Raw genomic sequence first — 27,382 nt, forward strand, 5'->3', positions numbered from 1 at the left:
GAGTGGAAAACCATGAGAGACACAGATTGTGACCCCATTTTGAGCAAAAGGCATATTTGTTTACTGTCTGTTATAAAACATTCAGGTTCCCTAAACTTGGCAGTTCCCCTTACTCAACTCACTGCTTGTGCAAAGGTCACTGGGCCTTTTTCCTGTTTCCCTGTGAAAACTAAAGTAGGGGAGCCAATAATAACACAAGAAACATCATGTTTTCTGTGACATGATTAATAAACTCCTCCTTCTCTGACCCAGGAGTCTTGCATCTTCTTCTAGCATCATGAAGCCACAGCAAGCTAACATCTGAGACTATAAATAGGGTAAGATCTCAGACCTACTATAGTCTTGGCAATATTCTTCCTTATAAAATACATTCTGGGGGTATGCAGAAATAATCCTTGTACCCGATGTTGCCTAGGCAAGGCTTTGAAAGAGGCAACAGGATTTGAAGATAAATTGTGGGAAATTAGGCCACAAGAAATAGGATGGTATTTCTCACATAATCTCACAGAAACAAACTGTACAATTCAATAAATAATAAAATTAGAAATGTGTATTTGGGAGAAACAGAGATACTGAACTACAAAAAAGAAAAGAAATAGCAGAACGATAACTCAGGACATTCTAATGAGAATAACAATAAAAACAATAATTAACTTACATATGGTAGTTTGCCATTCACAAAGCATTTCCACACATATTATTTTATTTGAGACTTACAACATTTTTGTGAATGGGCTTTTTATTTTCTTAATTACACAGTAGAGAAAATTAAACTTTAGAAAGGTTATGTAACTTGATAATGACCAAAACTAATACATTAAGAAAATAAACAGTAGAGGACTTCAGAAAACTGAATAAAACCAAACATAATTCTAGAGTTGGCCATAAAGCTCAAAATCTTTCATCACCAAGTGTTTTTCTTCATATGCTGCCCAACTTGTTTCCTATAAACATGTCTTTCTTTCCTATGTGAAAAAACAAAATTCCTCTTTTTATTCCATTAACTTTGAGTCTTCCTCTTTTTTCTCATGGCTTAGATTCTATAAAGAGCTTGTATATATTCTGCCTCTCTTCCACTCAGCATCTTTAATTTCTCTCAATGACTACATGTTGATAGGCAACGTTTTATTAATGCCACTTACAGATTTGTATTATATGACGGGCTGAATTCTTTAGTATTGTCTTCATACACATGTCCTTGTACACATACACCTGCTGAGACACAAATATATACATACACCAACACACATTTCCAACTCTTCCCTAACGTGTCACTTACTTTCACGCCTCAACACATGCTCTGATATCTATTTGGAGTTTCTCTGCTTTTTTAAAAAACTCTGTTCAATACTTTCAACTAAAATTCCTCTCCCCTTTCAACACCTATCCAAGTGCAGAAGAGTTAAAAGCTCTCAAAGAGTCTTGCTAGATTTTGGTCCAAGATGGTGACACGGGAAGCTCCTGAACTCACTTCCTCTACAGCTACGTAGAATAATTCCCTAAGAAAGAACTTCGTAAATGAGGAGGATGTGAATGACCCCTACGCTTAGGGCAAACAAGAAAAAACCCACATCAAAATAGGTAGTAAAGGCTGAGGCACAATTCTGCCATGAGCCGCAGTCCCACTGTGGAGATCCACAACCAGGAGGGAACTCATAACTACCAGCTTTTCCCTGATGAGCCAGGGGTTTGAACACCACATATGGTGCCCCAGCTCTGAATCCTTTCACTTGAGAGAGGGGCCTCCAAAACATCTATCTGTGAAAGCCAATGGGGCTTGTGTCTAGGAGGCCCACAAGGCTATTGGGAACTGAGAAAATGTTCATAACAGCCCAAGCAGACTTACTGTGGCTAAGCCCCCAGGTCCAGTGCAGAGGCAGCAGATTAAATCTGTAATGCTCAGACTTCAAAATGAAACTATATTATGTATTGTTTATCAGACATCTGTACATAGATAGAGAGATGTAGATATAGGTGTATTAATGTAATCAATACCACAGAGAGATCATGAAGTGTTGTAGAATTTTAAATGAGTAAAATGATTTCTTCCAGGAGAAAATATGCAACATTTTGTGTAGGAAAGATGTCCAGTCTTTTCATTAAAAAGGACTTAAGCTTTTAAGCTTAAGTTAAAAAGCTTAAAAGCTGTGGCCTGAGGAGCAAGCATCTAATTTAATACCCATCTACAGGGCTGACTATAATACTCTCCAGAGACAGAAGGCTGGCAGACACCATCTTCGCTCTCTCTCGATCTGCCTTGCTCCAGGTGGCCTGATATTCCAGAAAGGAGCTTGCACATAGGTCTGATACCCCAGCTTTTGCAGCTGTGCCCAGGGGATGTACCCCCTGATTATCTGGCTTTCCTGGCCAGATAATGTTTATGTTTATGTTCCAAAGTCTCACAAGCCTATAACAGAATATCAGTTCTCAATTTTCTGACCCACAGGGCACAGTGCAGAGTCTATGGCCTGAAACACCCATTTGCTCAGAGAAAGGTGCTTATTTCAGGTACCAGCAGGGGTGCTCTACATCACTTATAAGAAGAAATGCCAAATGAAATCACAATGAGATAACACTTCACACCTCTTAAAATGGCCATCATCACAAACAGGTAACAAGTATCAGCGAGGACGTACACATGAACCTTGTACACTGTGGATGGAAATATAAATTGGTGCAGCCACTATGGAAAACAGTATGGAGACTCCTCAAAAATTTAAAAATAGAACTACCATATTTTCCAGCAATTCCACATCTGAGTATTTATCTGAAAGAAATAAAATCAGTATCCTGGAGAGATCTCTGTACCTTCATTTTCATTGCAGCATTATTTGCAATAGCCAAGATATATAAACAATGTAATTGTCCATAGACAAATAAATGGCAAATAAAATTATGTGTGTGTATATATATATAATTTATATATATAGCTATACATATGTTATCTATCCGCTAGAAAGAAAGACATTTGTGACAATAACATGTGTGATCCTTAGGGATATTATACTAAGTGAAGTAAGTCAGAAGAGAGAAAGACAGATATTGTATAATCGCACTTACACGTGGAATCTTAGAAACTTACAGGAACAAAATTGTGCTTCTCCAAAGGCAAGGGGCAGGGGGTGAGTGTAATGGGTAAGTGTGTTTAACAGGTACAAACTTCCCCTTATAAGAACAGCATAGTGACAATAGTTAACAATACTGTATTATATATTTGAAAGTTGCTAAAAGAGTGCATCTTAAAAGTTCTCATCATAAGGAAAACATCGTAACTGTAGTGATAGATGTTAACTAAATTTATTGTGGTAATCATTTTGCAATACATATCAAATCATTGTGTCGTACACCTAATACAATGTTATATGTCAACTGTATCTCATTAAAAAAATCTTGCATATATAATATCAGGAGTAAGTATTTTATTGCTTTATCATCATTTGCCATGGTATTTAGCCTCTCTGAATAGACTAAGCTCTTTGACTAAAAGAACCATGATATTCATTTCTGTATTATCTGAAACCAAGCATACTGCCTAAGAGTTCGGTTGGGTTTGGTTCATTCGCTTAACCATGTCCAACTCTTTACGACCCCATGAATCGCAGCACACCAGGCCTCCCTGTCCATCACCAACTCCTGGAATTTACTCAAACTTATGCCCATCGAGTCAGTGATGCCATCCAGCCATCTCATCCTCTGTCGTCCCCTTCTCCTCCTGCCCCCAATCCCTCCCAGCATCAGGGTCTTTTCCAATGAGTCAACTCTTCACATGAGGTGGCCAAAGTATTGGAGTTTCAGCTTCAGCATCAGTCCTTCCAAAAGGTAGTAATTACTTCTGGCTAAATAACAAGCAGTGAGTAAAATTAAGTTCCTCTAGTATACATACTCATATTAGAGTGTGTGTGTGTGTGTGTGTGTGTGTGTGCACGCGCATATGTGTGGGGGGGGGCACGTCCTGCTAAAATGTGGATGGCAGCATCTAAGGAAACTTCTAGAAAATAACAACCTTTACAACTCAGTTAAGGATGAAGTGCATAATTTAACGTGTATGAATTTTTGTGATAACTTTTGTTACAATTCATCATAATAATATTAGTAATAACAACAAGACTAATTATTTGTAAGTGGGAAGTACTAGCCTCATTTTATAAGGTGAAGAAACAGAAGCTTAAAGAGATTGCAATGACTTTCTTAATGTTCCACAGGAAATATTTGTGAGTTACTGTCCACATTTGTAGTTTTCACCAAATATTTCTATCTTCCCCAATGCTAGACAGACAGAAGGAATGCACTTCTGTACTCCCTTCAAGTTAGATGTGATCATGTGGATTGCTTGGGCCAAAGAAACGTAAGCAATGACATCATCAGGAAGAAGCCTTAAGAGTCAGCCCCCCATGTACAAAGTCTATTTCTCTCTGTCAAAGCATGTGCCAATTTTTACAGCTGATGACTACTCCATCTGACTGGGACTTGATTAAGGACAATGCGAAATTAAACCATTTGCTGATTCAGATTTGGAAATGTAATAGGAGCAAGAAATAAGCTTCTGTTTTGTTAAGCCACTGAGATTTTGTTAATTGTTCCAGTCATAGCCCAATTTGGTCCACTCTGATCAAAATATTTCACAGAAATCCTAACTTCAATATTAAAGTTTGTTTGACCATAAATCTTAATTTATGGCTTTGTGGCAATTTTGAAAAGTTGAAAAAGAATAGATGTTAAAAGTCATTGAAAATGATGGTTTTTCAGGATACTGAAATAACGGAAACTTAGACATTCATAGTTAAAACTTTCTCTTCCTACTACAAGATTTAGGTATTGAAAAATGCAAGCTACATGGACCCAGGGAAGCCACCAAGAGGAAATTCGGCCTGAAGCAGTACAACAAATAGGAACCAAAGCCAGAGATGAGGCGAAAGAGATTATGCAGCCAACACACATTCCAGAAATAAAATCTGGGTCAGAGCCAGGAACCGCTGAGTTAATCAACATGAATAAGAAGAAACAGGGTCGGAAACAAGAGACATGGATTATCTAAAATAGAGTCACAGATTCCAACTGCAGACAAGTGTCAGGGCAAAGTCAAGACAGTCTGCGTGAGTAGTAGAAGTGAGCAGGCATAAATTGAAGAACAAAGTCCTCATTTTCATAGGAAATCACCTCCGTCACCACCATCAGGATTCTCAACAAGAGTAATTTATTGAGTACTGAGCACTTTACAGGCCTCTTCACACTGAATCATTATTGCAATCCTAGGGCATAGTGAGGAAAACAAGGTGTGCATCACAGCACTTGAACTCAAACCCAGTTTAACCTAACAAGGATTTATATGTTTTCAGCCACTATGCTAATTGACTCTGAGCCATTTATTCTTCTGTGTGAGCAAAAAGAGTAATTAACATTAAGTGGCCTGGCCTCCCAAAATAGAGCCAATATAACAAAGAGCCTAGGACAAAAGTAAGAGAGCTCATCCCACTGAGATGAAATCGAGGGTTAATATGTGATCTAAATTTGTTTACCAATAAACTGAATATGCACAGGGGAGGTCTAGTCTCTCCCTCCACCTCCTAAACCATCAGGTATGGATAAGCACAAAAGATCTCTCAAAGATACAGATCATTGTGCTGGAGGGTGGGGTTTCTTGGGAGAGGAAAACTACTTAAGATGGAAAAGGACTCCGCCAATTTTTAAATTATTATTATTATTACAATTGTGTGCTGATTTTATTCTCCTCTCTTTTCCCTCCCATGTTTTTCATAAGGAAGACTAAGGGAGGTTACAGAAACAGGAGAAAGACACGTGGGCAGGATGATGAAAAATAATTCCACTTAAGACAGGGCATCATGGAATTCCACACAGTATCCAGTGCAATGAAGCAGAATAAAAGAGCAGAGAGGTATATTTGGAGGCAAAAGCCACAGCCACAGTTGGAAGCTCTGTCCTGTATACAAAATCCCTTTGAAAGATGGTTGTGGCTATTGGAGATAGAGGACCTGATGAATCCTGGATTCCAGCTTCTCCTACTTGTGAATCACGATTAACAGCCTGTTTAATAACAAAGTGATCTTTGTAAGAAATATTAAATGAATTATTACTGTTTTGATCTTTGTCATCACTTATTGTGCCACATCAATGGGCCAAGTAATCTTCCTAAGAGATCATCTGCCTCCTCTAAGGCTTACTGTATTAAATGAATTGATACTTGTATTTAGAACAGGGTGCTAAAAATCCATTATTGATGATGATGGCTACTCTCTCATTAAATCCTACCATACTGTGAGGTGGAATTCCACTTTTCCAGGTGAGAAAGCAGAGGCACAGGTAGTATATATAACCTCCCCAAGACCCCAGGGCTAAGTCGAAAATAGAGCAGAGGTTCAACGCCGTCAAATATTAATTTGCCTGCAAAGCCTGTGTTCTTTCCACAAAGTCATACTGCACGCCTCTCTCCAATGGAAGAGATTGTACACTAGGTCCAAATATCAGGCATACTGGTCCTTATTGAAAAGAACAAGTTCATCATATAATTTTGCAACTCTCTACAATGCCAGCTGCTATAAACAGTATGAAATTTATGGAAGTTCGGAAGTGTTCCCACTGTAATAACATAGTATTTCTCAAAAATAATTTACATGCTCTATAACACTCTTTATATATAGCAAATAAAAAGCTAATCCTAAGTGACAATATGTGGGCAGATAATGAATCACTTGGAAATACTGTGCAGATTTTACATAGAAAATATTTTCATCCATGAAAAGATTTGGAATTTCTTAACCCTTTGCGGTGTCTTGAAACCACAGCAGGAAGCACTGACAAACTAATAATCTGATAAACTCAATTCTCTACACGGCAGGAGTGAGAGCTCTTCATCTTACAACAACAGTTTGGATGACTTTATAAAGAGGGGGAGAGAAAATTATACTCCTCTCCCACATATCAATGGAAATGCTTCCCATGGAGTGACTCAGCCTGAAAACCTAAACAGGAGCATGCGCTCAGCATGCTGTAGGCGGCCACAGCGGGCTTTGCATTAGCTGCCTTGAGCATTTGTGGGGACAACACAGATCGGAGGCTGCCAACAGCACCAGAAGCTTCTACCTTGTGGGAAAAACTTAATCCTGTAGCAGAAAAAAGTCATTGGTTCTTCATGCTCCAAAATGTGGCACTTTTTAACTCGATCATCAACAATATGTTCAAACAGCCAACAAAACAGTCCCCCCTCCTCTATGAAAATAATGATTGTAAACAGCTACATTACTTGCAACTCGTAAGGCACTGTTCTCATTACTTGACATATATTATTAACTCATTCAATTTAATACTCACAACATTTGACATATTTATTATTTTTCCCATTTTAGAAGTATGAAAATTGGGACACAGAGATGTTATATAACTTTTGAAAGTCAAAGTACTATGTACTTTGCTGTACTATGGTGGGACCAGGACTTGAATACAAACTGTTTGATGTGCTAGCTGCTGAACCAGGAATGCTATGCCAGTATCATTTAATTTTTCCCCTATTAATTATGAGGAAAGCCTAGAAGTTGAAACAACATGTATAGTTGCAGGGTATAATGGACTAAAATTTGTGCCTCCCCGAATGCATATGTTGGAATCCTATTTTGCAATATGGGGGGAGGGGGGACTTTAGGAGGTAAATGAACTTCCCTGATGACTCAGTCATGAAGAATCTGCCTGCTCTGCAGGAGAGGCAGGAAACCCCAGTTTAATCCCTTAGTCAGGAAGTTCCCCTGGAGGAGGAAATGACAATTTCTCCTGAGGTCCTGAACCTAGAACTCTGATTAGAGCCTTTGTAAGAATCCCAGGAGAACTTACTGCTCCTCTTGTTCTTTCAACCATGTGAGAATACAAAAAGCTGACAGTTTGCAGCTCAAAAGAAGACCTTTATCAGAATCCATGCAGGCAACCTGATCTCAGAATTTCAACCTCCAGAACTATGAGAAATAAATTTCTATTCTTTATAAGTTACCCAGTCTGTGGTATTTCATTTTAGCAGCCCAAACAAAGTAAGACATGATATATTATGGCAATTGTGGAGAGAACTCAAAATCAGATGACTTGAGGAAAAGATCTATATGGTATTACATGACTAACACAGTGATTTGGTTTTGTGGGGGTAAGAGTTCCATGAATTCATTCATCTCAACCAAGAAATTGACAACCACACCTTCATTCCCCAAAAGCATATAAAACACTTGTTTGAAATGTACCACATACAACCTTAAGTGAAAGTGAAGTAGCTCAGTCGTGTCCAACTCTTTGCAACCCCATGGACTGTAGCCTACCAGGATCCTCAGTCCATGGGATTTTCCAGGCAAGAATACTGGAGTGGGTTGCCATTTCCTTCTCCAGGACATATAACCTTGGCATGCTACAAATATAGACTTAAGTTAATAACTTTTAAAAATTGAGTCATTTAATATACATAAACAATTTCTTATTGAAAGTCACAAAACAATTAAAGTTAAGAAAGCAACAGACTATGGAAGAATGTCACTTTGCCAACATTGCATTGCAACATGAAAAATCTGATCCTTAAAGGCTGCAAATAAACTGATGACATGTACTGAATAGCATGGTAAAGATATCCCTTTTCTAATCTTCAGGCTAATAAGTTTGTTTCCAGTTATGTTTTGACAATGGCAATTTATTACACAAAGATACATCCGAATTGTAATGGTCTTTGCTTTTTAATTATACAGAAAACTTCAAGGATTAAATCTAGCACTTTTCATTGCTGTCGAGGTTATTTAAAAAAGAGTAGACGTTTAATGATCATGGAACCAGCACTATTTATTTCCTTTACAGTTAACTTGTCTTCTTAAAAAATCTGTTTCAATAATGTTCTTATACTTATTGTGTTACTGCTCACTATTTTATTGAATGCCCATTAGTTTTTGTCTCAATAGGTTACAACTTATACATTTGACAATTTTTATTATACCTGTCATAGGTGTTTCTGCAAATTTATTACAAAATGAAGTATTTTAATGATGTAATTAAATGTACTCCCATATTCCTTAGCCAATAAAATAAAAGTAGTGGTCAATAATATATTTAATATTTTAGCATTAAATTCTACTTATCAGTTCAAATGAAATTTGAATATTTGAGCAAAAGTTATTCTAAATAATAATTTAGCTGCTGTGGCAATAATTTATCTAATTTATATTAGTGCCTCCATAGGTATGTTTCCTGTAGGTACCTGAGCACTGGAAAATATATTTTAAAAGTCCAGCTAAGTTCAGCATAACCTAAACAAAACCATTATGTTTATTTTACTTAGGGAATTATGTCACCAAACTCTCCTGTCTTTCTAATCAAATTTTTAGAGCTGAAATCTGCTTGTCTCTCTCTCATTTCTCATATTTTATTATTGCCTAAATTCTCTTCCATTAGTTTTAATGATATAATATTAAGTCTATGTTTTTATTATCATCTTTCTCCATTCAAATTTTTAGTTTATTGCAGTAGCTCACTGCCATAATTTCAGTCTGTTTCAAATACTATTTTCATATTTGCAAATTCAGATTCTTGGACTATAGTCCTGTTCCTAACAACCTACCCTTAGCATCCTACAAATACTTTTCACTGTCTAACTCAAGTTGTGTATTGTATATTTTAATTCCATCTCATATATTTAATTCCATCTCATATATATTCCATCTCATATATATTCCATCTCATAATTCCATCTCATCTCAGCCTTAATTCACTCACTTCTTTAATTTGTGTTGTAGCTAAATGTGGCTCATGTCACTTTCTCAAATATATGCTAAATTTTTATTTTAAAATATATCATTTTTCTGCATGCACCTTGTCTTTTTTTTTTAATTCATTCCAAATTCTTCTTTCATGAAGATTTCACTTTCTCCCTATCTCAAGTGGTACACTGTAACCCTATGGATACCTAAACTTTGCTTGTAGCCCTTAGATTATATTTTATCTAGATCTAGAGTCATTTATCCATCAGTTCCTAGCCTTCATTGTACTGTAAATTCCAAAAATGCATATATGCATTTCCCACCGCGCAAAGCAGAATACTCTCCATAAAAATGTTCAGAAATATTTACAGTAAAGAGCATATAAAAATTAGAAAACATAGGTAAATCAATTTTTAGTCAACTTCAAAACTACTGAGTATAAACATGCTGCCAAGAATTTAGCCATTCTGGACTAAACTGTTCTAACGAGATAAGTAGACGAACCGTGCTTTCAGGGGCTCCAAACAGTTTTTGAAGCTGGGACCACATTTTGATGTCAATTATTTTCCCTCCCCCTCCCAATTTGGTAGTTGCTGTTTATTTTGTTTTGTTTAGTTTTAATCATTATTGATGGAGAAAACTCACAGGTTCTTAAAGGAATTTGCATCTTCCTTGCAAATACCCACCAGCACTCTCAAAACCTTACCCAGAACACTTCAGCCCTCCAGTTAGAAAGACTGGAATACCTATTTATTGGCCGCTTCAGATAAACAGACATTCTAAGACAGTTCCTGTCTTATAATATGTACCCCATAAATGTGAGTGTTATTATTCACTCACCTATCTACTTATTATTATTCAAGATCCCTCATTTGAGTTTAATCCTTTCTCCACCTCTCCTTCAAAACATCATTCAATTCATTCTTGTCACTTCTCTCCTACACACCCCAACTCTTGGCATAAGCATCTCCAGGCAGCTGCTCCACCTTCTGCCTCCCTCACTACTGTGTGCTATTGGTTCTCTCTCACTGTCCATTTCTTGCATTTTAGTCACTCATAATCACCACTCTTATGACATTCTCTGCTTCATTTTTCTCTGCTCATCATGCTCCCAGCAACCTTTTGCTGCTTTCTTAGTTGCTTCATTTTCTCTAATACCTTGACACAGCTGTCCCCTCATATTTACAGTTGAAACTCAATTTGTGAAACATATATATTTTTGAAAATCCATGGTAGAAACAGTAAATACAACCCTGCTGTTTATGAGTAAAGATAATCATATTTAAAAACTGCACACTATAAAGCAAATCATCATGGCTTATCTTTGTATTAACACACACACCCTAATACATTCTCTTTCTTTTACAATCTCTTATTCTATTCTTTATTTTTATTTCACAACCTCTTATTATACATGTGGGATTGGCCACAATGTATCTAAGACTCCCTATTCCCAGTCTTATAGAAATGTTATGCTAAAAAACAGGGGAAAAAAGTCTCACTTTCCCTCTTACTTCTGTTGATCCTTCTTCTTGGTTACAGACTCACCAATCTCTATTTTCCCAAACTGCTTTATCCTTTGTTTCACACCTATTACAGTTAGAGGGTTTCCAAGTTCAGTTATGCATCTGACATCCAGTTATTTTTCTTCTAGATTTAGTGATCTTCCTTTTCCTCACACCAAACAAGTAGCTTCAAGTCCACTTACTTGCAAACACAAAAGACATTTATCCCGATGCTGAACAGGACCTATAATCTGTTTTTGTAGGTATATAATATGTCATTTAAAATAAATACCAAGTAAAATCATATCAATATGCATACTTACACTCAGCATATTTCTGAAGCTGGGAAAATTCTGAGGGGCTGAGGTGGGCCCACTTTTCCTGGTTTGTCATGGTGGTGGTCAGGAGATCTCTTACATGCCAGGTGAGGAATTCTTTATTCAGACTTTGGCAGAATTTAGGCTTCAAAGTTTCCACATGGCAAGTTTCATTATAAAATATGTCATGCTTTCAAACTATGCAATCTGTCAACATGAGACCGCTGTGGATATGAGTTTGTAGTTTCAATAAAGTATTAAATCACTGTAGAAAGAAAAACATAAAGATTGAAAGATTAGCTTTATTAAATGAAGAAAAAAACTGACAAGTTATAGAATGCTAAAGATTTTTAATTCCTAAGTAATATATATCAAAGTTATTCTATTTTGCATAGTATTTCATTGCTCACTCTTTAATGACATTTAATATACATTTTCTAATGCCAAATCATAGAAGAAATATGATTAAAAATACAAAGTGTGAAGAAAATTTTATAAAGTCTAGTTTCATACAAGTGGTTTTTTTATGTTATTCAGCTTTATAAACTCCATATTCCAAGAGCAAAGAAAGGTGCAATTTTTATCAATCTGAACTGATCAGTTTTTTAAATATCTAAATGAATGTTATGTTTAAACCCAAATTTTTAAATGAAGCTAAGTAAGATCTAAGTTACCTAAACAAACAAACTGCTGGTCTGTCAATTTTCTAACAATGGTTTGGAATGGTCATCAATGGTAGCACAGATATGTGTGTGTGTGTGTGTGTGTGTGTGTGTGTGTGTGTTCAGTCACTCTGTCTGATCCTTTGTGACCCCATAGACTGTACCCTGCCAGGCTCCTCTGTCCATGGGATTTTCCTGGCAAGAGTACTAGGGTGGGTTATCATTTCCTCTTCCAGGGGATCTTCCCAACTCAGGGACAGAACCTGCATCTCCTGCCCTACAAGCAGATTCTCTACCACTGACCACTGAGGAAGCCCACAGCATTTATATTTACAATTATGCACATCAGTATGGGAGTGGTATAAACTGACTGTTTTCCTAACAGTAAAAAAGAAAAATTAATTATACCATTTAAAATTCCCAATAAAATTTACCAAACTAAAGCAATTTCAAATGTCTGACTGACTTTCATAATGATAGTAGATAGAACTACTGTGAATCATGCTTAAAAATAAACCCCTAGATTGTCATGGCCCTCCATTCACTGCAACATCTATAAAAGCAAACAAAATGAAAAACCATCTGGCTTTAACTTTTTATCAGAGACAGTAATCAATCGCTTAGTGACCCACCAGACTGGCACTGTAATCATTATTGAAACTAAAATATTTAGAAACAATTACTTAGTTTATGCAATTAAATCACTGGAAGGCTTAAGAGTATAGAGGTCATTACCTAAAGGCATGGAACCTGTATTTGGCATTAGTGCCTAATCTTTTTTCAACATCTCTTTACTCTTCTCCACTATCACCCTACAACCTTACTGTCATATTCTGTCATCTTACCCTAAAAAAAACCTACAACAACAACAAAAAATCTCTTTGTGTTGGTCTCAAGTGTTTAGAGTTCCGGCAATTAGTTTTACAAGGTGACAGTCTGCTTTTAAATGGAAAAAAAAAATGAAGATACCCATGCATTAACAGAGGCCAAATTGCTAGATCTTTTTTTTTTCTCCCAGAGCATGCTCTTACATCACAACCATAACATTGTGAAAACAACACAAAGTAAAAGGAATGAGACTATGTGATAGATAATTTTGCACTTTCCACCCAGTTTCTTTCTGCTGATTTCATCCTTCACATTGATTTCATCCTGACTCTTTGCTTCTCTCCAGTTAGATGCCATTTTGGTGGGACTGTAAAATAAGGTGCCCTGTTGTATCCAGAGGGAGACATGATTCAGTAACATTTTGATCATCAGACTCCATCTCATGGGGCTTTAACTGTTGAATGGAGTTATGCAAGAACAGCATGAAAATAGCTCCGGTCTCAATGATTACAGCAATAATGAGGATACCTGTCCCTGTTTGAGCCTGACGCTCTAGGTGTCCTGTCACTTCTAAAGGTATCATTATTTTAATAACAAATAAGCGGGCCAGAATCAGTTTCTGTTACCTACCACCTAAAAGCCTCAACTGATGATAATGGCAGTTCATTAATTCATTCCAAAAAATGTTTATCAATATCTTGTGTGCTTGAAAGCATTCCAGACACCAGAAATACAACAAAGAAACACACAAAAGATGAAAATAAGGCAATTTCAGCAATGTGTCAGTTTTACTAACAGCTTACAGTATGCAGGACATTCTCCTGACAGCATTTATGTGTTGGATTATTCAATCTTTACCAAAGAGCTCTGTGAGGCACTGACAGTCTCCCATTTTGACAAATGAAGAAATTGACCCGCCTGGTAGGAATCTGACAGACAGGACAGAGACTGCTAGAAACCCACACAATACAATTCTTTCGTGCTTTGTTGGTAACAAGAAACCTAATTTTATTAAATGAAAATACATCCACCTAAACAGACTCCTTGGGTTCTTTGCATGAAGAAGTGGTCAGTGAGATGCGGCAGATGTTGGGTGAGATATATAGGAAGGTTCTATTTGAGGAAAGAGCTGGAAAGTGCTCTTTTAATCTCTTCTCTCTGCCTCCAACTTCCTACCTGGAATGCTGACACATTGGCTACAAATTCAGCAGTTTCTTATTCTAGTGAGATAACTTTTAGAACGGAAGCCATATGCTAAGAATGGAAGTCTCATGAAGTAGACCAAGGCTAGGCAAACAACTGATTACAGAAAATACTGGCTCACCAGCTATTTATGTAAATCAAGTTTTACTGGAATGCAGACAAACCTATTAGAGAAACCAATAAGAGGCCAATTTTTTTACAGAATTTCAATGCTAAATAAAGAGGTTGGGGCACTATTCTGAAGGTAACAAGGAACAAAAAGAAATACAGGAAAGGCGAGAATCCTAATTACATTGGGAAAAGGTCATTTTGGAAAAATGTCAATGTCTTCATTTAGTTTCTCATTCACTCGGATTGTGATAGCTTCTTAACCCGCTGCTCTGGTCTCTCTACTTTCCTTAACATGGCCTGTCCATGGGTATTCATGAACTGACATGATTCCAGAGGTCTGTCTGATAAATTACCAACAAGCTAATTAAAATTACAATAGCAATTTATTAATTAACTACAGGTTTTCACCTGGATACCTGCTCTGAAATTTACTAAAATTCCTCAGTTAATTTGGTATAAGAAACTCAAATTTAAAATGATGTGTTTAGACTGACATGCAGAGTGAAATAAGTCAGAAAGAGAAATACAAACATCGTATATTAACACATATATGTGTAATCTAGAAAAATGGTACAGATAATCTATGTGCAAAGCAGAAATAGAGACACAGATGTAGAAAATAAACGTATGGACACCAAGTGGGGAAGTGGGGTCGTGGGATGAATTGGGAGATTGGGATTGACATATATATATGCACTATTGATAATATGTATAAAATAAATCACCTACATATAAAATAGATCACTAATGAGAACCTACTGTATAGCACAGGGAACTTTATTTAATGCTTGTGTTGACCTAAATAGGAAGGAACTCCAAAAATGGGGAATATATATATATATATACACAGCTGATTCACTTTGCTCTAACAGCAGAAACTACTAACACAAATTGTAGAGCAACTATACACCAATAAACATTTATTTTTTAAATGTTTAAAAAGAGTGATTAACTAGCATTCTTCAGATCTTTACACAAATTATGTTTTCTCAGTAAAGTCTCACCTGGTCATTCAATTTACACTTGAACATTCATACACATTACACTTTTGTTTGGAATACAACATCTTATTATCAAATGTTCATATCAAATTTGTTTATTATCAAAAAGGGACATGTCCAACTCTTTTCAAACCCATGGACTGCACAGTCCATGGAATTCTCCAGGCCAGAATACTGGAGTGGGTAGCTATTCCCTTCTCGAAGGGGATCTTCCCTACCCAGAGATCAAACCCAGGTCTCCCACACTGCAGGCGATTCTTTACCAGCTGAGCCACCAGGGAAGCAGAAGAATACTGGAGTGGGGAGCCTGTCCCTTCTCCAGGGGATCTTCCCGACCCAGAAATCAAACCAGGGTCTCCTGCATTGCAGGTGGATTGTTTAGCAGCTGAGCTACAAATAAAATAACTAAAAATACCTGTTGAACTTGCCTTTCATCTGAACCATATTTATTAGATTTTGAGTCACCATCCTCTCATGTGCTCTAAGATAGAAGTTCCATGAAGGCATGGAGTTTTATCTGTTCACAGCTGGTTCACTGCGCTTAGAAGAGTGCCTGGGATATGTAAATATTTATAGAATGAATTCACTTAAATGCTTTTTTCCATAATGAAAAACAAGGATAGGGCCGTTAAAAGGAGACCCTGAAGTTGATACAGAAAAAATGGCTCATAAAGAAGGCATCAGGAACGGAAGTCACTAAAGGTTTCACTTTCCCTAAAGCCACCTCCTCTCCCTTCAACTGACTGGACACAAACAAAATAAGTTATGCTTAGAGATGCAATGCTTTTACAATTTAAAAAAAAAAAAAAAAGCTTTACTTCACATAGGTTCTATGTTTGGTTGTTAAATATAACTGACCGTATGAATGAGCATTTCCAAGGGATGCATTAATTGAGCTGTCAGTTAAGCAATATATAATAACAAAACTTACACAGAAGCATCAGGACAATATATAAATTACATCTAGATATTTAACAAAAACATTACATAGCTTTTCTTTATTTAGCATTATCTTGTCACCTTAGGTCTGCACTTTTTGTATCAAGGACAGGATTTCTGAATTGATCTAATCCATTTGCATTTTAGCAAGAGGTATTTAAAGGGTAATGACATCCCTGAAGGACTCAAAGTAAGTTCTCTGGTTCTTTGATCCGGTTAACTCCAACACCAGTATGCTCTGAATAGAATTTCTCCTTCTGATTCTTCTCCTAATGGAAGCCTTTTGATTTTCACAATTCTGGTTATTTCCAGCTCTCACATATGCAGTCAAATAAAAAAATAAGTAAGGGTGGGGTAAAAATGAAGATGGTTTTCCTAATCAAATGTTTTAAACTAGTTGAACTAACATATCATATTTCCTAAGCAAATATTTTAAACTAGTTGAAATAATGTATCATAAGTCTGTAAAGAAAAATGTTGCATGTGTAATATTAAATCAAGAGGCACAGCTATGCCTCAGAAGCAGATGGGAATGATGGCAACATTTCCTTATAGTCTCTGCCTCTTTATAAATGTATACAAAGAAAGTAACAGTATTCAGCTGAGATTTCTTATGATGCTTTCAACAGACTTCCTGTTTTCCTGCACGGGGTTTTCTTTGGGCACATAAAAGGAAAGTCAGGAAGAATCCACTCTGCTGGCTGTTGGAATGCATTCTCAACTAGTCAATGGATGTGCCACTTTGCTTAGCTGATGGCAGGAAATACTTACAATGGGGGAGTTGGAAAAGGCTCTTTGGCCTGTTGCACCTGAATTAAAACATTTCCCCAGAATTAGGAAAGGAAATCAATCTCTTCAGGAATAAGGCACAAGCAATGTCTAGTTAAGGGGCTTCCCTGGTGGTTCAGGTGTAAAGAATCCTCTGAGCCATTCGGATTCAATCCCTGTGACAGGAAGATCCCCTGGAGAACGAAATGGCAACCCACCCCAGTATTCTTGCCTGGAAAATCCTATGGACAGAGGAACATAGCTGGCTACAGTCCATGGAGTCACAAAAAGAATCAGACACAACTTAGTGACTAAACAACAATAACAACATCTAGATAAACGGATCCGATTAGCTGGATATATATTACTCATATTAAATGTAGATTTCTAAATAATTATTCAAAGTCAGTGTGTAATGACTCCAATCACTGAATAATGTTAATACACGCTAAGGCACACAGAAGACTCCATGTACATGAATTCTGATGACTGAAAATATTTACTGGGATTCAAGGGTTATAAATCCCCCAAAATAAGGTAACCCATGGAGAAATGATAGGATTGAAAAAGGATGAGAGTCAAAATATCAATCATAGAATTTCTGAAATTAAAATAGGATGAAATTAAGTGGAATACTAAAGTTATCACTTGGTTTATAATTATTTGTTCATTTATCTGTGAAAAGAAGTGTACATTGAGACCCAGTAACATGATAGGCACTGAGCCAAATGCTCATGATGCAGTTGTAAGACAGTTCCTGGATCTTGTTTGGTTGAAAGATCCACATGCAACAACCAACCACTCAAATAAATAATTATAAGCTGCAATGTATGTGCTTAGCCACTAAATTACGTCTAACTCTTCACCACCCCATTGACTGTAGTCTGCCAGGCTCCTCTGTCCATGGGATTTCCCAGGCAAGAATACTGGACTGGGTTGCCATTCCCTCCTTTAGGGGATCTTCCCAACTCAGGGATCGAACCCACATCTCCTGCGTCTCCTGCACTGGCAGGAGGATTCTTTACCACTACCCCAAACTGTGAGTAAGTTATATGAGATACAGGTAATGGAAGTCTATGAAAGAGCCCTGATTTAGACTGAGTTCAGAGAAGTTTTATTTAAATTAAATCATAAAAGTTGAGTAATAGTTATAAACTTGAGTGAGAAGAAAAACATTTTGAGCAGAACCTGGAAGTGTAGAAACAAACACAAAACAAAAGAATATAAATATGAGAAGACCCCCAGAGAAGGCAAGTATGACTGGAGCCTGGTGAGGAAGAGGGAAAGGGGCACGTGATTAGACCACAGAAACAGGTAAAAGCCACAACATGAACTTTCTTAGGGGCCATGTTGAGGATTTAGCTCAAGTAAATTATGAAGGCAATGGCAACCCACTCCAGTGCTCTTGCCTGGAAAATCCCATGGATGGGGGAGCCTGGTGGGCTGCCATCTATGGGGTCACACAGAGTCGGACACGACTGAAGCAACTTAGCAGCAGCAGCAGCAAATTATGAAGCCACTGACATATTTTGAGAAGGAGACAAACATATTCCCCATGTATCTTACAAAGTTTCTTTTTTTCTTCAATGAATTAGAAGATAACACGAATGGACGTGGGAAGGCCAAAACAGAGGGCTATTCCAGTAACTGGATGAGAGCTGGTAGTGGCTTTACGTAGGAAAGTCATAGTAGAGATGAAAGTAAAAAGTCAAATTCAAGATACATTCCTGGAGTCAGATCTGATAATGAACAGGATACACTATGTGCAGGATGAGGGAGTCAGGAATGACTCCTACAGTTTTGGCTTGAGCACAGTGCACAGAGGACTTCCCTGGTGACTCAGTGGTAAAGAACCCACCAAGCATTGCAGGAGGCAAGGGTTCAACCCCTGGGTCAGGAAGATGACGTGGAGAAGGAAATAGCAACCCATTCCAGTTATTCTTGTCAGAATATTCCAGAATATTCCAGAAATCCCTTGGACAGAGAAGCCTGGCAGGCTACAGTCCATGTGGTCGCAAAGTGTCAGACATAAGTTAGCAACTAAACAACAACAACATAAGGCTGGAGTTTAAAGTTTCTAAATACTAGAGCAGTATCAAGAGTAAGAAGAGTAAAATCAGTATATTTGTTTTGGGATGTAGCAAATTTGTGAAGAGAACTCTAGATTTAAAGGATTAGTAGACAGTGAGACAAGCCTAGAACTAATAAAAGAAATACAGAGGCATGATATTGTGAATTGTCTGATACAGACAATATGCGAAGATATGGAAATAGAGTTTCCCTGATATGGCAACCATAAAGCTGTGCTACTAGGCTCTGCGTTCAAGAAAGAACTTGCATTCACCTGCAAAGGGTACAGTTAGCTGACAGTTTTGAGTTCTTTTTTCTTCAGAATACATGTAGCTTTTGAAGCAAAGTCACATTCTTTAGAGGTAGAGGTTAATGATGAAAGGTGTTGGATGTATGAAGGTTATGCCACTTTTGTCCAATGGGGGAAGCCTTTAAAGATCCATATTTGCTCCAAAACTCCCCAATGGACTGGCTGAGACTGGCCTGTCTGCATTATAATCTGATGCTATTCATAACCAATGCTGTCTCTTCCACCTTCCTTCTTTTCTCAAGTATTTGAGCCGCACTGTTGTCTAAAGGCTCTTTCTGCCTTATCTTCCCTTTCTTCTTTTTTGTCTTTCACGGGAATAATCTCCTGATAAGCCTTTGTTTCTGTAACTCCATCTCAGTCTTTGTTTCCTGGTGAAGGATCCCATGTGTCAGGATCCCAATAGGAAACAGAAGATACCATTAAAATGAATAAGTAGGAGTTTAATAAAAGGATTATTTAGGAAGTGTGGACAGAGATTAGAAAAGCTATTAGAGGCTGGCACTGTATCCTGCTCTAGCAAAACCTGGGAACTTATTGACCCTGAGCCCAAAGGGACTAGAGATGTTGCAGCTAAGAAACCTCAGAATATACAAGATCATCTGATAAGAGCCATAGACTTGAATAGTAGGATACTAGAATGCACCTCCCTTTCAATGATTTAGCTGGGGAGGAGATAGTCAATAACTTCCCCCACCGTGTTATCTTTCAACTCTCCAGTATCTTTCCTTGTCTCACACTGAGCAAACCCAATCATAAGCCATAGGGCGAAGACAGCCACTGGTGCAGTCTATATGAAATCGCCCCATGAGTCACCTACCCAAATGGGAGGAGGATAAGAAGGGAATCTGAAGGGACAGATATGAAATATCGAGCACATCAGCACAGGGTGTGGTATGAGGAAGTGGGCCCAGACAAAGCTTCAGGGCATTTTCAAATTAGCGACTACAAGTGGAAAAACACTGGAGGAAAAAAAGACTACGGTGTTAAGCCAACTACAGAAGGGGAAGAAAAGAATCTTTAACGACAAGAAAGAAAGGCACTTTTCAAAAATTGTTAAGCAGTTAAATAAGAAGAGAACTGAAATATCCAATGGCAATACGCTGGTCTCTAGTGACTTCAACAGAGCAATTTCTCTGCAGTTGACTATGCCAGACTGAAATGGGCTGCATAGTTGAACTGAATTTGGGAAGACTGTGAATATCATCAACTGCTTGAGAAGTGTGATTGTGGGGATGAATGGAGAGCCCAAATGAGTTATGGAGAGGAAAGAAGAATGTGCAACGAATGGATTTCATTTGTTTGTAGGACTCCCTGGGAAAAAACTTGTGAATTGAAGAGAAGAATTTATAGTAAGAGTGATTCAAACTTCAGGAAAGAGAGCAACTGACTGGGGTTTCAAAGTCCTTTCATAAAGGACTTTAAAAGTCCATAATAGCAGCAGAAGATAAGTTCCATGCATCATTACATGAGGACCAAAATTAATCTTACCAATGTGTATAGATACAAGTGGTTTTATAGATTTGATGCTGATAAAATGGAAGATTTCTGATTGACGATTTTGGTTTTCTCAATTTTATATCTTGTATCTCGATATATCTATTATTAGATGAGAGATTAGTTAGGCAATGAAAAAGGAAGAGGAAAGTAACACTGTATAATTGAAAACAATTATACACCAATGGCATAAACCGAGCTCACTAAAGGTATGTAGTATAAACAACAGGCAGAGTTAAAAGCTAATGGGATATTGCTTTTCATTAATTTAAAATTATAACAGCCTGACTTTAATTGATTAATTCTTAATATATTCTTAACCTACCACTTCTGAATCTGATAGCTCATATGTATCCCCATTCAAGTTTGGAGTTATCTTCCTGAGGTAAAGCAATTCAATTAATCTACCTGAGCTTTAATTCCTTTTTCATGAAAAGTAGATAATACCATGCACGTCCCACAGGTATTATTAATGCAATAACATGTGCTCGGTGCATAACAAATAAAAGATTCTCAATAGTGGTTCCTTTCTCCTTGCTTTTGTAAGTAAGGATCTAAGATATATCTATAGTATTTAATTTATATATATACACAGTATGCATATGTGGGAACCAGATTAGAAGTCTACAAGCCTTTCAGAAGATTGTGTGGGTGGCTTAATAAAAGACTCATAATTGTGTTATTTTTGAACTCTGCCAACACTTTCAAGGGAAATCTTTGATGGTGTAAAACAGGGAAATAAATCAAGCTTTGTATTAATAGTCTGCATTTTGTAGTCCTGGTTTTTAACCTGACTATTTTATTCTTCTTAAGAAAATTACTTTATGTGAATTTTCTTTTTCCTTTCACACATAGTTTCAAGGAGGATATCTCTTAGGATAGAGAATAGAAGGTAAGGGGAATTGATGATCACGCACTGGGTACAACCTTCCTCAATGTGAAATATTGAGTATAAATGCCCTTCTAAAACTCCGCTATATATCTTTCCAACAGGTGCTGTCTGTTTCCTCCTGTGTAATCGTGAGTACATTTACAACTGTTTTTTAGCCAGTAGATTACAGTGGGAGTGATGCTCTATGATGCTCTAGAAGAAATCCTGAAGTAGTCACGTGAAGGGACCCCTTGGAGATATCATGTGTAGGTGCACCAGGCAACAGTCTAGGGAAGTCTTGGTCAACATCCAGAATCACTCTCAAGTATGTGAGTGAAGACACCTGTGGATGATCCCACCCCAAGTTATCAAGCAGTCCCCTTCTCCAAGCTGGCAGTTTCCCCAGAAGAGGCACCAAAGAGAGTGGGAAAAGAAAAAAAACAAGTGAACCCATTAAGCCCATTCTAAAAGCCTGACCCACTGAGTCCATGAGTGCAATAAATGGTTGTTTTAAAGCATAGAGTATTTTGTGGTTTGTTATGGGACAGTGAAATGAACAAGCGACTTGGAGCAATATTTGACACACACACAAAGTACAAAAAATATCATTTTACTGTGGTGATGTTGATTACATTTTCACAGATATTCAAATATGCAAAATATATGTGAGTCTATGAGTGTTTAACTGTTAATTTACTATTCTTACATTACACAGTCAAGTTCGTATGGCCAAGTATTTTCTATCTCCATCTGAAGGGAGAAATAGAGCCTTTGGGAGTGGAGTATAAATATTTAATGTGAGTTTTCTTCTAACTTTGGACTTTACAGTGATGGATTGCTCACAGACTGAGAATCTTGGAACAAAAAATCAAAACCTAGCAGGATATATTACACAATGGCAAAGATCATGAACCCAGAAAAAGAAAAGATACATTTCATATGCCAGTTATCTGTTGGTGTTATATTTTGACAGGAAACAAGGCTTGTTTGCCTCCTATAAAGATTTTCCAAGTATAAATTTAAGCCCAAATAAAGAGAAGAAAATGAAAAGGAAAAAGGATAACCCTTTCCTTCCACCTCCAGGATGGAACACTGATTAAGAAAGAATGCCATTAAATTGCTTTTTCAATCTATTTGACCTGGGACTTCTTCAACAGAAACAGTACCTAGAATGCTGATTATAGTAAACTGATAAATGTTTCTTTACTGTTTTCCACATCTAGCTTAAGAAAGCAGAAATTCACTAAAAAGAGTTCTCCAAATATTAACTCCTTCCCTGAAGAGCCTCCAGTATAGTACATTCAGATTTTGTATTGAATTAAGAATGCATGTGCTTATAATCTTCTTTTATTAATTAAAAAAAATAATAAATTCAGTCTCAGGCACTTCCTGTAAATTGATGATTGCTGGAAGAACTAATATCTTTCAAACCTTTAATCCCTTGAAAATAATCAACTCTAAAGATGTTATTCAACTTCAAGTTACAGTACACAACTGCCTAAGGAAAATCATTATTGAAGTACACCAGGGACCTTTTTACCAAATTAAATTTGATGTTTGCTCTGAGGAACAAGCAATGCTTGCAGTAAATCCACAGTATAAAAACACAGAGCTGTATTCACTTTACGGACACACAGGTAGATATCAGCAATAGAATATAAAACATCTTTTAAAATTAAGAATAGTGACTTTTTTTTTTTACCATAAACTACAGAAACTTTTAGAAGTGAGCTTGGACATTTTTTTAATGTAACTATTTTTCCTAAAATTTACATTAAAAAAATGGTGGTTAGTTTAAATTTCACATGACATCCTATAAGCAAAACATACATTGTCTTCATCCCTCTGGTCACTGCATTACAAAATATCTATATGACATCTTCCCTCATTCATTTGACCTCAGCCCTCTTTATTCTATTATCAGCACTGCAATCAAGGTACCCTTTCTAAGAACCCATCAGCATTTGTGGCTCTGACCTCTGATCTGACCTCTGAAATCCTTTAATGGTTCTTTATTATCTATAGAATAATGTCCAATTTGTATCATTAAGCATATAGATGTCAACCATAAACTCTAAACTGGCTAAGATAACACAATTTTAGCATGGTAACCTCAAAGCCATATTTGCCCTAAAACTGTTACTTTGAACAATATTTAACTTCTTTATATTTTATCTTGGGTAAAATGATAATATAAATAATCTCAGTGGGTATTAAATATGTTGTGGAAGGCACCATATTTACTACACTGAATAAGTGAATGGAAAGAAGGACATTTTTTTTTTAAACAAGTTAAGCTTTTACTCTTAGCCTGCAGAAGTTTGTCCTCAGAATTACAAAAGAACAAATCATCTAATGAAATCAGGCATATGTTCATTGCCCTGAAGGGAAAAAAAAAAAGTGAACATTTCTATAACCAAAGAAATATACACAAAAAAATTGTTCTAGTTCTGGAATTATTCTAAAATTGGGGAGTAATTCCTCAGAAGAAGCGTGCTGTAGGGTAATGCGTTCCAGACAGTTTGTAGGACGTCCTTCAGAAACCAGAAACAGTGACGAACTGAACCATATGACAAAGGTTGTAATGTACAATAGGTTTCTTTAAAAAGATACTGAAATTAAATTACTCTTTCTGAGAAGAATTCAAGGTGTGAAACGAGGTTGTAATATTTTAAATCAGGTCTAGCTCAAAAAAGATTGAGGAACAGCAGCAGCTGTTTGGAGATCAGCAGAGAAATAGCACACCTCAGCGTCTCCTGGTTAGAATGGCCTAAATTTAGCAGCACTTGTAAATTCAAGGAGAGCCTAAATCACCCATGAGAACTCTTTCCAACTAACTTAGATTCTAGCTTCAAAGTTCTTTCAGAGGCAAGATGTATATCCCTTCCACTTAAGGCATATACGTTTAATCTTGAGATGTTTGTTACAATTGTTTCTACGACATACTGGACAAGGATGAAGAACTGAACATTTGATTCTGTAAATGTGTATTTCCATTAATCAGCAGACATAGCTGACTCTCATACACTCACACAAGCACACACACACAAAATACATGCACCCGTTTTGTCAGAGACTGATTGAGCGTGTTGCTTTCCTGAGTTATAAGTGATTAAACTCTTCTAGTCTCAGATCTATTTACCAAAAGCGTTTTTGAATACAGGTTTTTTCAAAGACCAGATTCTTTCTATACTCAATTCATTGTTCTCATTTTAATTTCTAAATATTAACATTCCATTTTGATTGCAAATGACTTTTGATAAAACTCTATTCTTCTGAAGAATAGCTCATGTGTACTTTAGAAGATATTTGTTTACCCTGAGAATAGGGCAAAAGTAATAAAAACACAAAATATAATGTAAAACATGCAGAAGACAACATATAAAAATGTCATTTTATAGTTATACTATGGCATTTAGTGTCAATTTAGATGATGCAATAAACACTAGTAATTAAATTTTTCCTAAACCTATAGTACAATTGAATTTTTGAATTTCCATCTATTTTAATGATAGAAATAATACCATAGTCAAATGTGAAATCTCCTAATATTCAAGATACTTTTTTAAGGGAACTTAATAACTGAACAACTTTCAAGGAATAAACTTTGCCTTATTAGCCTCCTGAGGCTTATTTCTAAGAACAGAAAAATTTCAGATTAAATTTTAAAAACTGTCTGCTTGGAATATAACACATGGATCCCCAGGTGTCCTTTGAAAAAAGCTTCTCATTGAAATACAAATATAAAAGTTCTTAGCTACAACTGATATTTTTTCCAACTGGTAAGCGTACATTTTTTTTCATGCATATAAACTCACTCACATCTTCTAAAGTTTATATGTTAACACCACTATTTATCATGTCTAGCTTCTTTTATTCTTTACTATGACTGTAACATATATACATATGCATGTGTGTGTGAGTGTATGTATAAAGTAAACACTATATAGTATCATTTTATATGTTTTGTCACTTTATATACTTTGTATAACACTTTCTATAACTTGCATTTTTCATTCAATTCTTCTATAAATAAATATCTACATACATACATATATAATATATATATATGTGTGTGTGTGAATCTATAGCTCTGATTCATTCATTTTTGCTGCTCTGTGGAGCAAAAGTATTCATTGTACCAATACATTGCATCAAAAAAGAATAAAATAACTTGGAATAAATCTACCTAAGGAGGGAAAAGAAAACTATGAAAGAAATAAAAGCAAATTCAAACAGATGGAAAGATACACAATGTTCTTGGATTAAAGAATTAATACTTAAAATGACCATATTACCAAATGCAATCCCAAATTACCAATGGCATTTTTCATAGAACTAGAAAAAAAAATTTAAATGTTTGTGGAAACACAAAAGACACTAAATAGCTAAAGCATTCTTGAGAGAGAATTACAGAGCTAAGGAATTAGGGTTTCTGACTTCAGCCTACACTACAAAGCCACAGTCACCAAAGGAGTATGGTACTAGCACAAAAACAGACACAAAGATCGACGTAACAGGATAGAAAGTCCTGAAAAAAATCCCGTGCACTTATGTAAACTAACCTATGACAAAGGAAGCAAGAAAACACAGTGGAGAAAAGAAAGTCTCTTCAACAAGCGGTCCTGGGAAAACTGGACAGCTACATATAAAAGATGGCTTCATCGGGGGCTCAGCAGTAAAGAATCTGCTTGCCGACGCAGGAGTCGCGAGTTTAACCCCTGGGTCAGGAAGATCCCCTGGAGAAGAAAATGGCAACCCCTTCAGTATTCTGGCCTGGGAAATCCCATGGACAGAGGAGCCTGATGGGTTACAGTCCATGGGGTCACAAAAGAGTTGGACACGACTTAGTGACTGAACAACAACATGCAAAAGAATGAAATGAGAACACGCTTTAACACAATACACAAAAATAAAGGCAAAATTAAAGACCAAACTATACGGCTGGATACTCAGAGAAAAATACAGGCAGAACACTCTTTGACATAAATTGAAGCAATATCTTTTTGAATGTGAGTCCTAGAATAATGGAAATGAAAATAAAAATAAACAAATGGGACCTAATCAAACTTACAAACTTTTGCAGAGCAAAGGAAATGATAAAACAAAAAGACAACCTACAGATTGCAAACTATGCAATTGACAAGAGTTTAATTTCCAAGATATATTTCACAAACAGCTCATATAGCTCAATATCAAAACAACAACCCAGTTAAAAAAAATAGGCAAAAGATCTAAGTAAGACTTTTCTCCAAAGAAGACATACAGATGACTAACAGGTACATGAAAAGATGCTCAATATCTCTAATTAGTAGAGAAACATAAGTCAATGTTATGTTGTTAAACTACATGTTATTGTTAACAATAGTAAACAATGTTAAACAACAATAAACAATGTTATTGTTGTCAAACTACAATGAGGTATTGTCTCACTCTGGTCAGTACCAATCATCAAAAAATCTACAAATAATAAATGCTGGACAGGGTGTGCAGAAAAAGGAAACCTCCTTTACTGTTGAGGGGCTATAAGTTGATACAGCCACTGTGGAGAACAGTATGGAGGTTCCTTGCACAA

The 27,382-nt window shown here is 36.5% G+C and overlaps 1 protein-coding gene across 2 annotated transcripts in view; it reads right to left on the reverse strand.

The window, feature by feature from the left end:
- The window catches only part of DGKB (diacylglycerol kinase beta), an 804,553-nt gene that overhangs the window by 726,494 nt on the left and 50,677 nt on the right, over positions 1-27,382 (reverse strand). For both annotated transcript variants that reach the window (XM_065939288.1, XM_065939287.1), the window contains exon 2: positions 11,557-11,815. In XM_065939288.1, the coding sequence (XP_065795360.1) occupies positions 11,557-11,626 (70 nt within the window). In that variant the 5' untranslated portion in view covers positions 11,627-11,815. The remainder of the gene's footprint in view (positions 1-11,556; positions 11,816-27,382) is intronic.

The sequence above is a fragment of the Muntiacus reevesi genome, chromosome 6 (assembly GCF_963930625.1).
Source record: "Muntiacus reevesi chromosome 6, mMunRee1.1, whole genome shotgun sequence".
In the NCBI taxonomy this organism is placed as follows: Eukaryota; Metazoa; Chordata; class Mammalia; order Artiodactyla; family Cervidae; genus Muntiacus; species Muntiacus reevesi.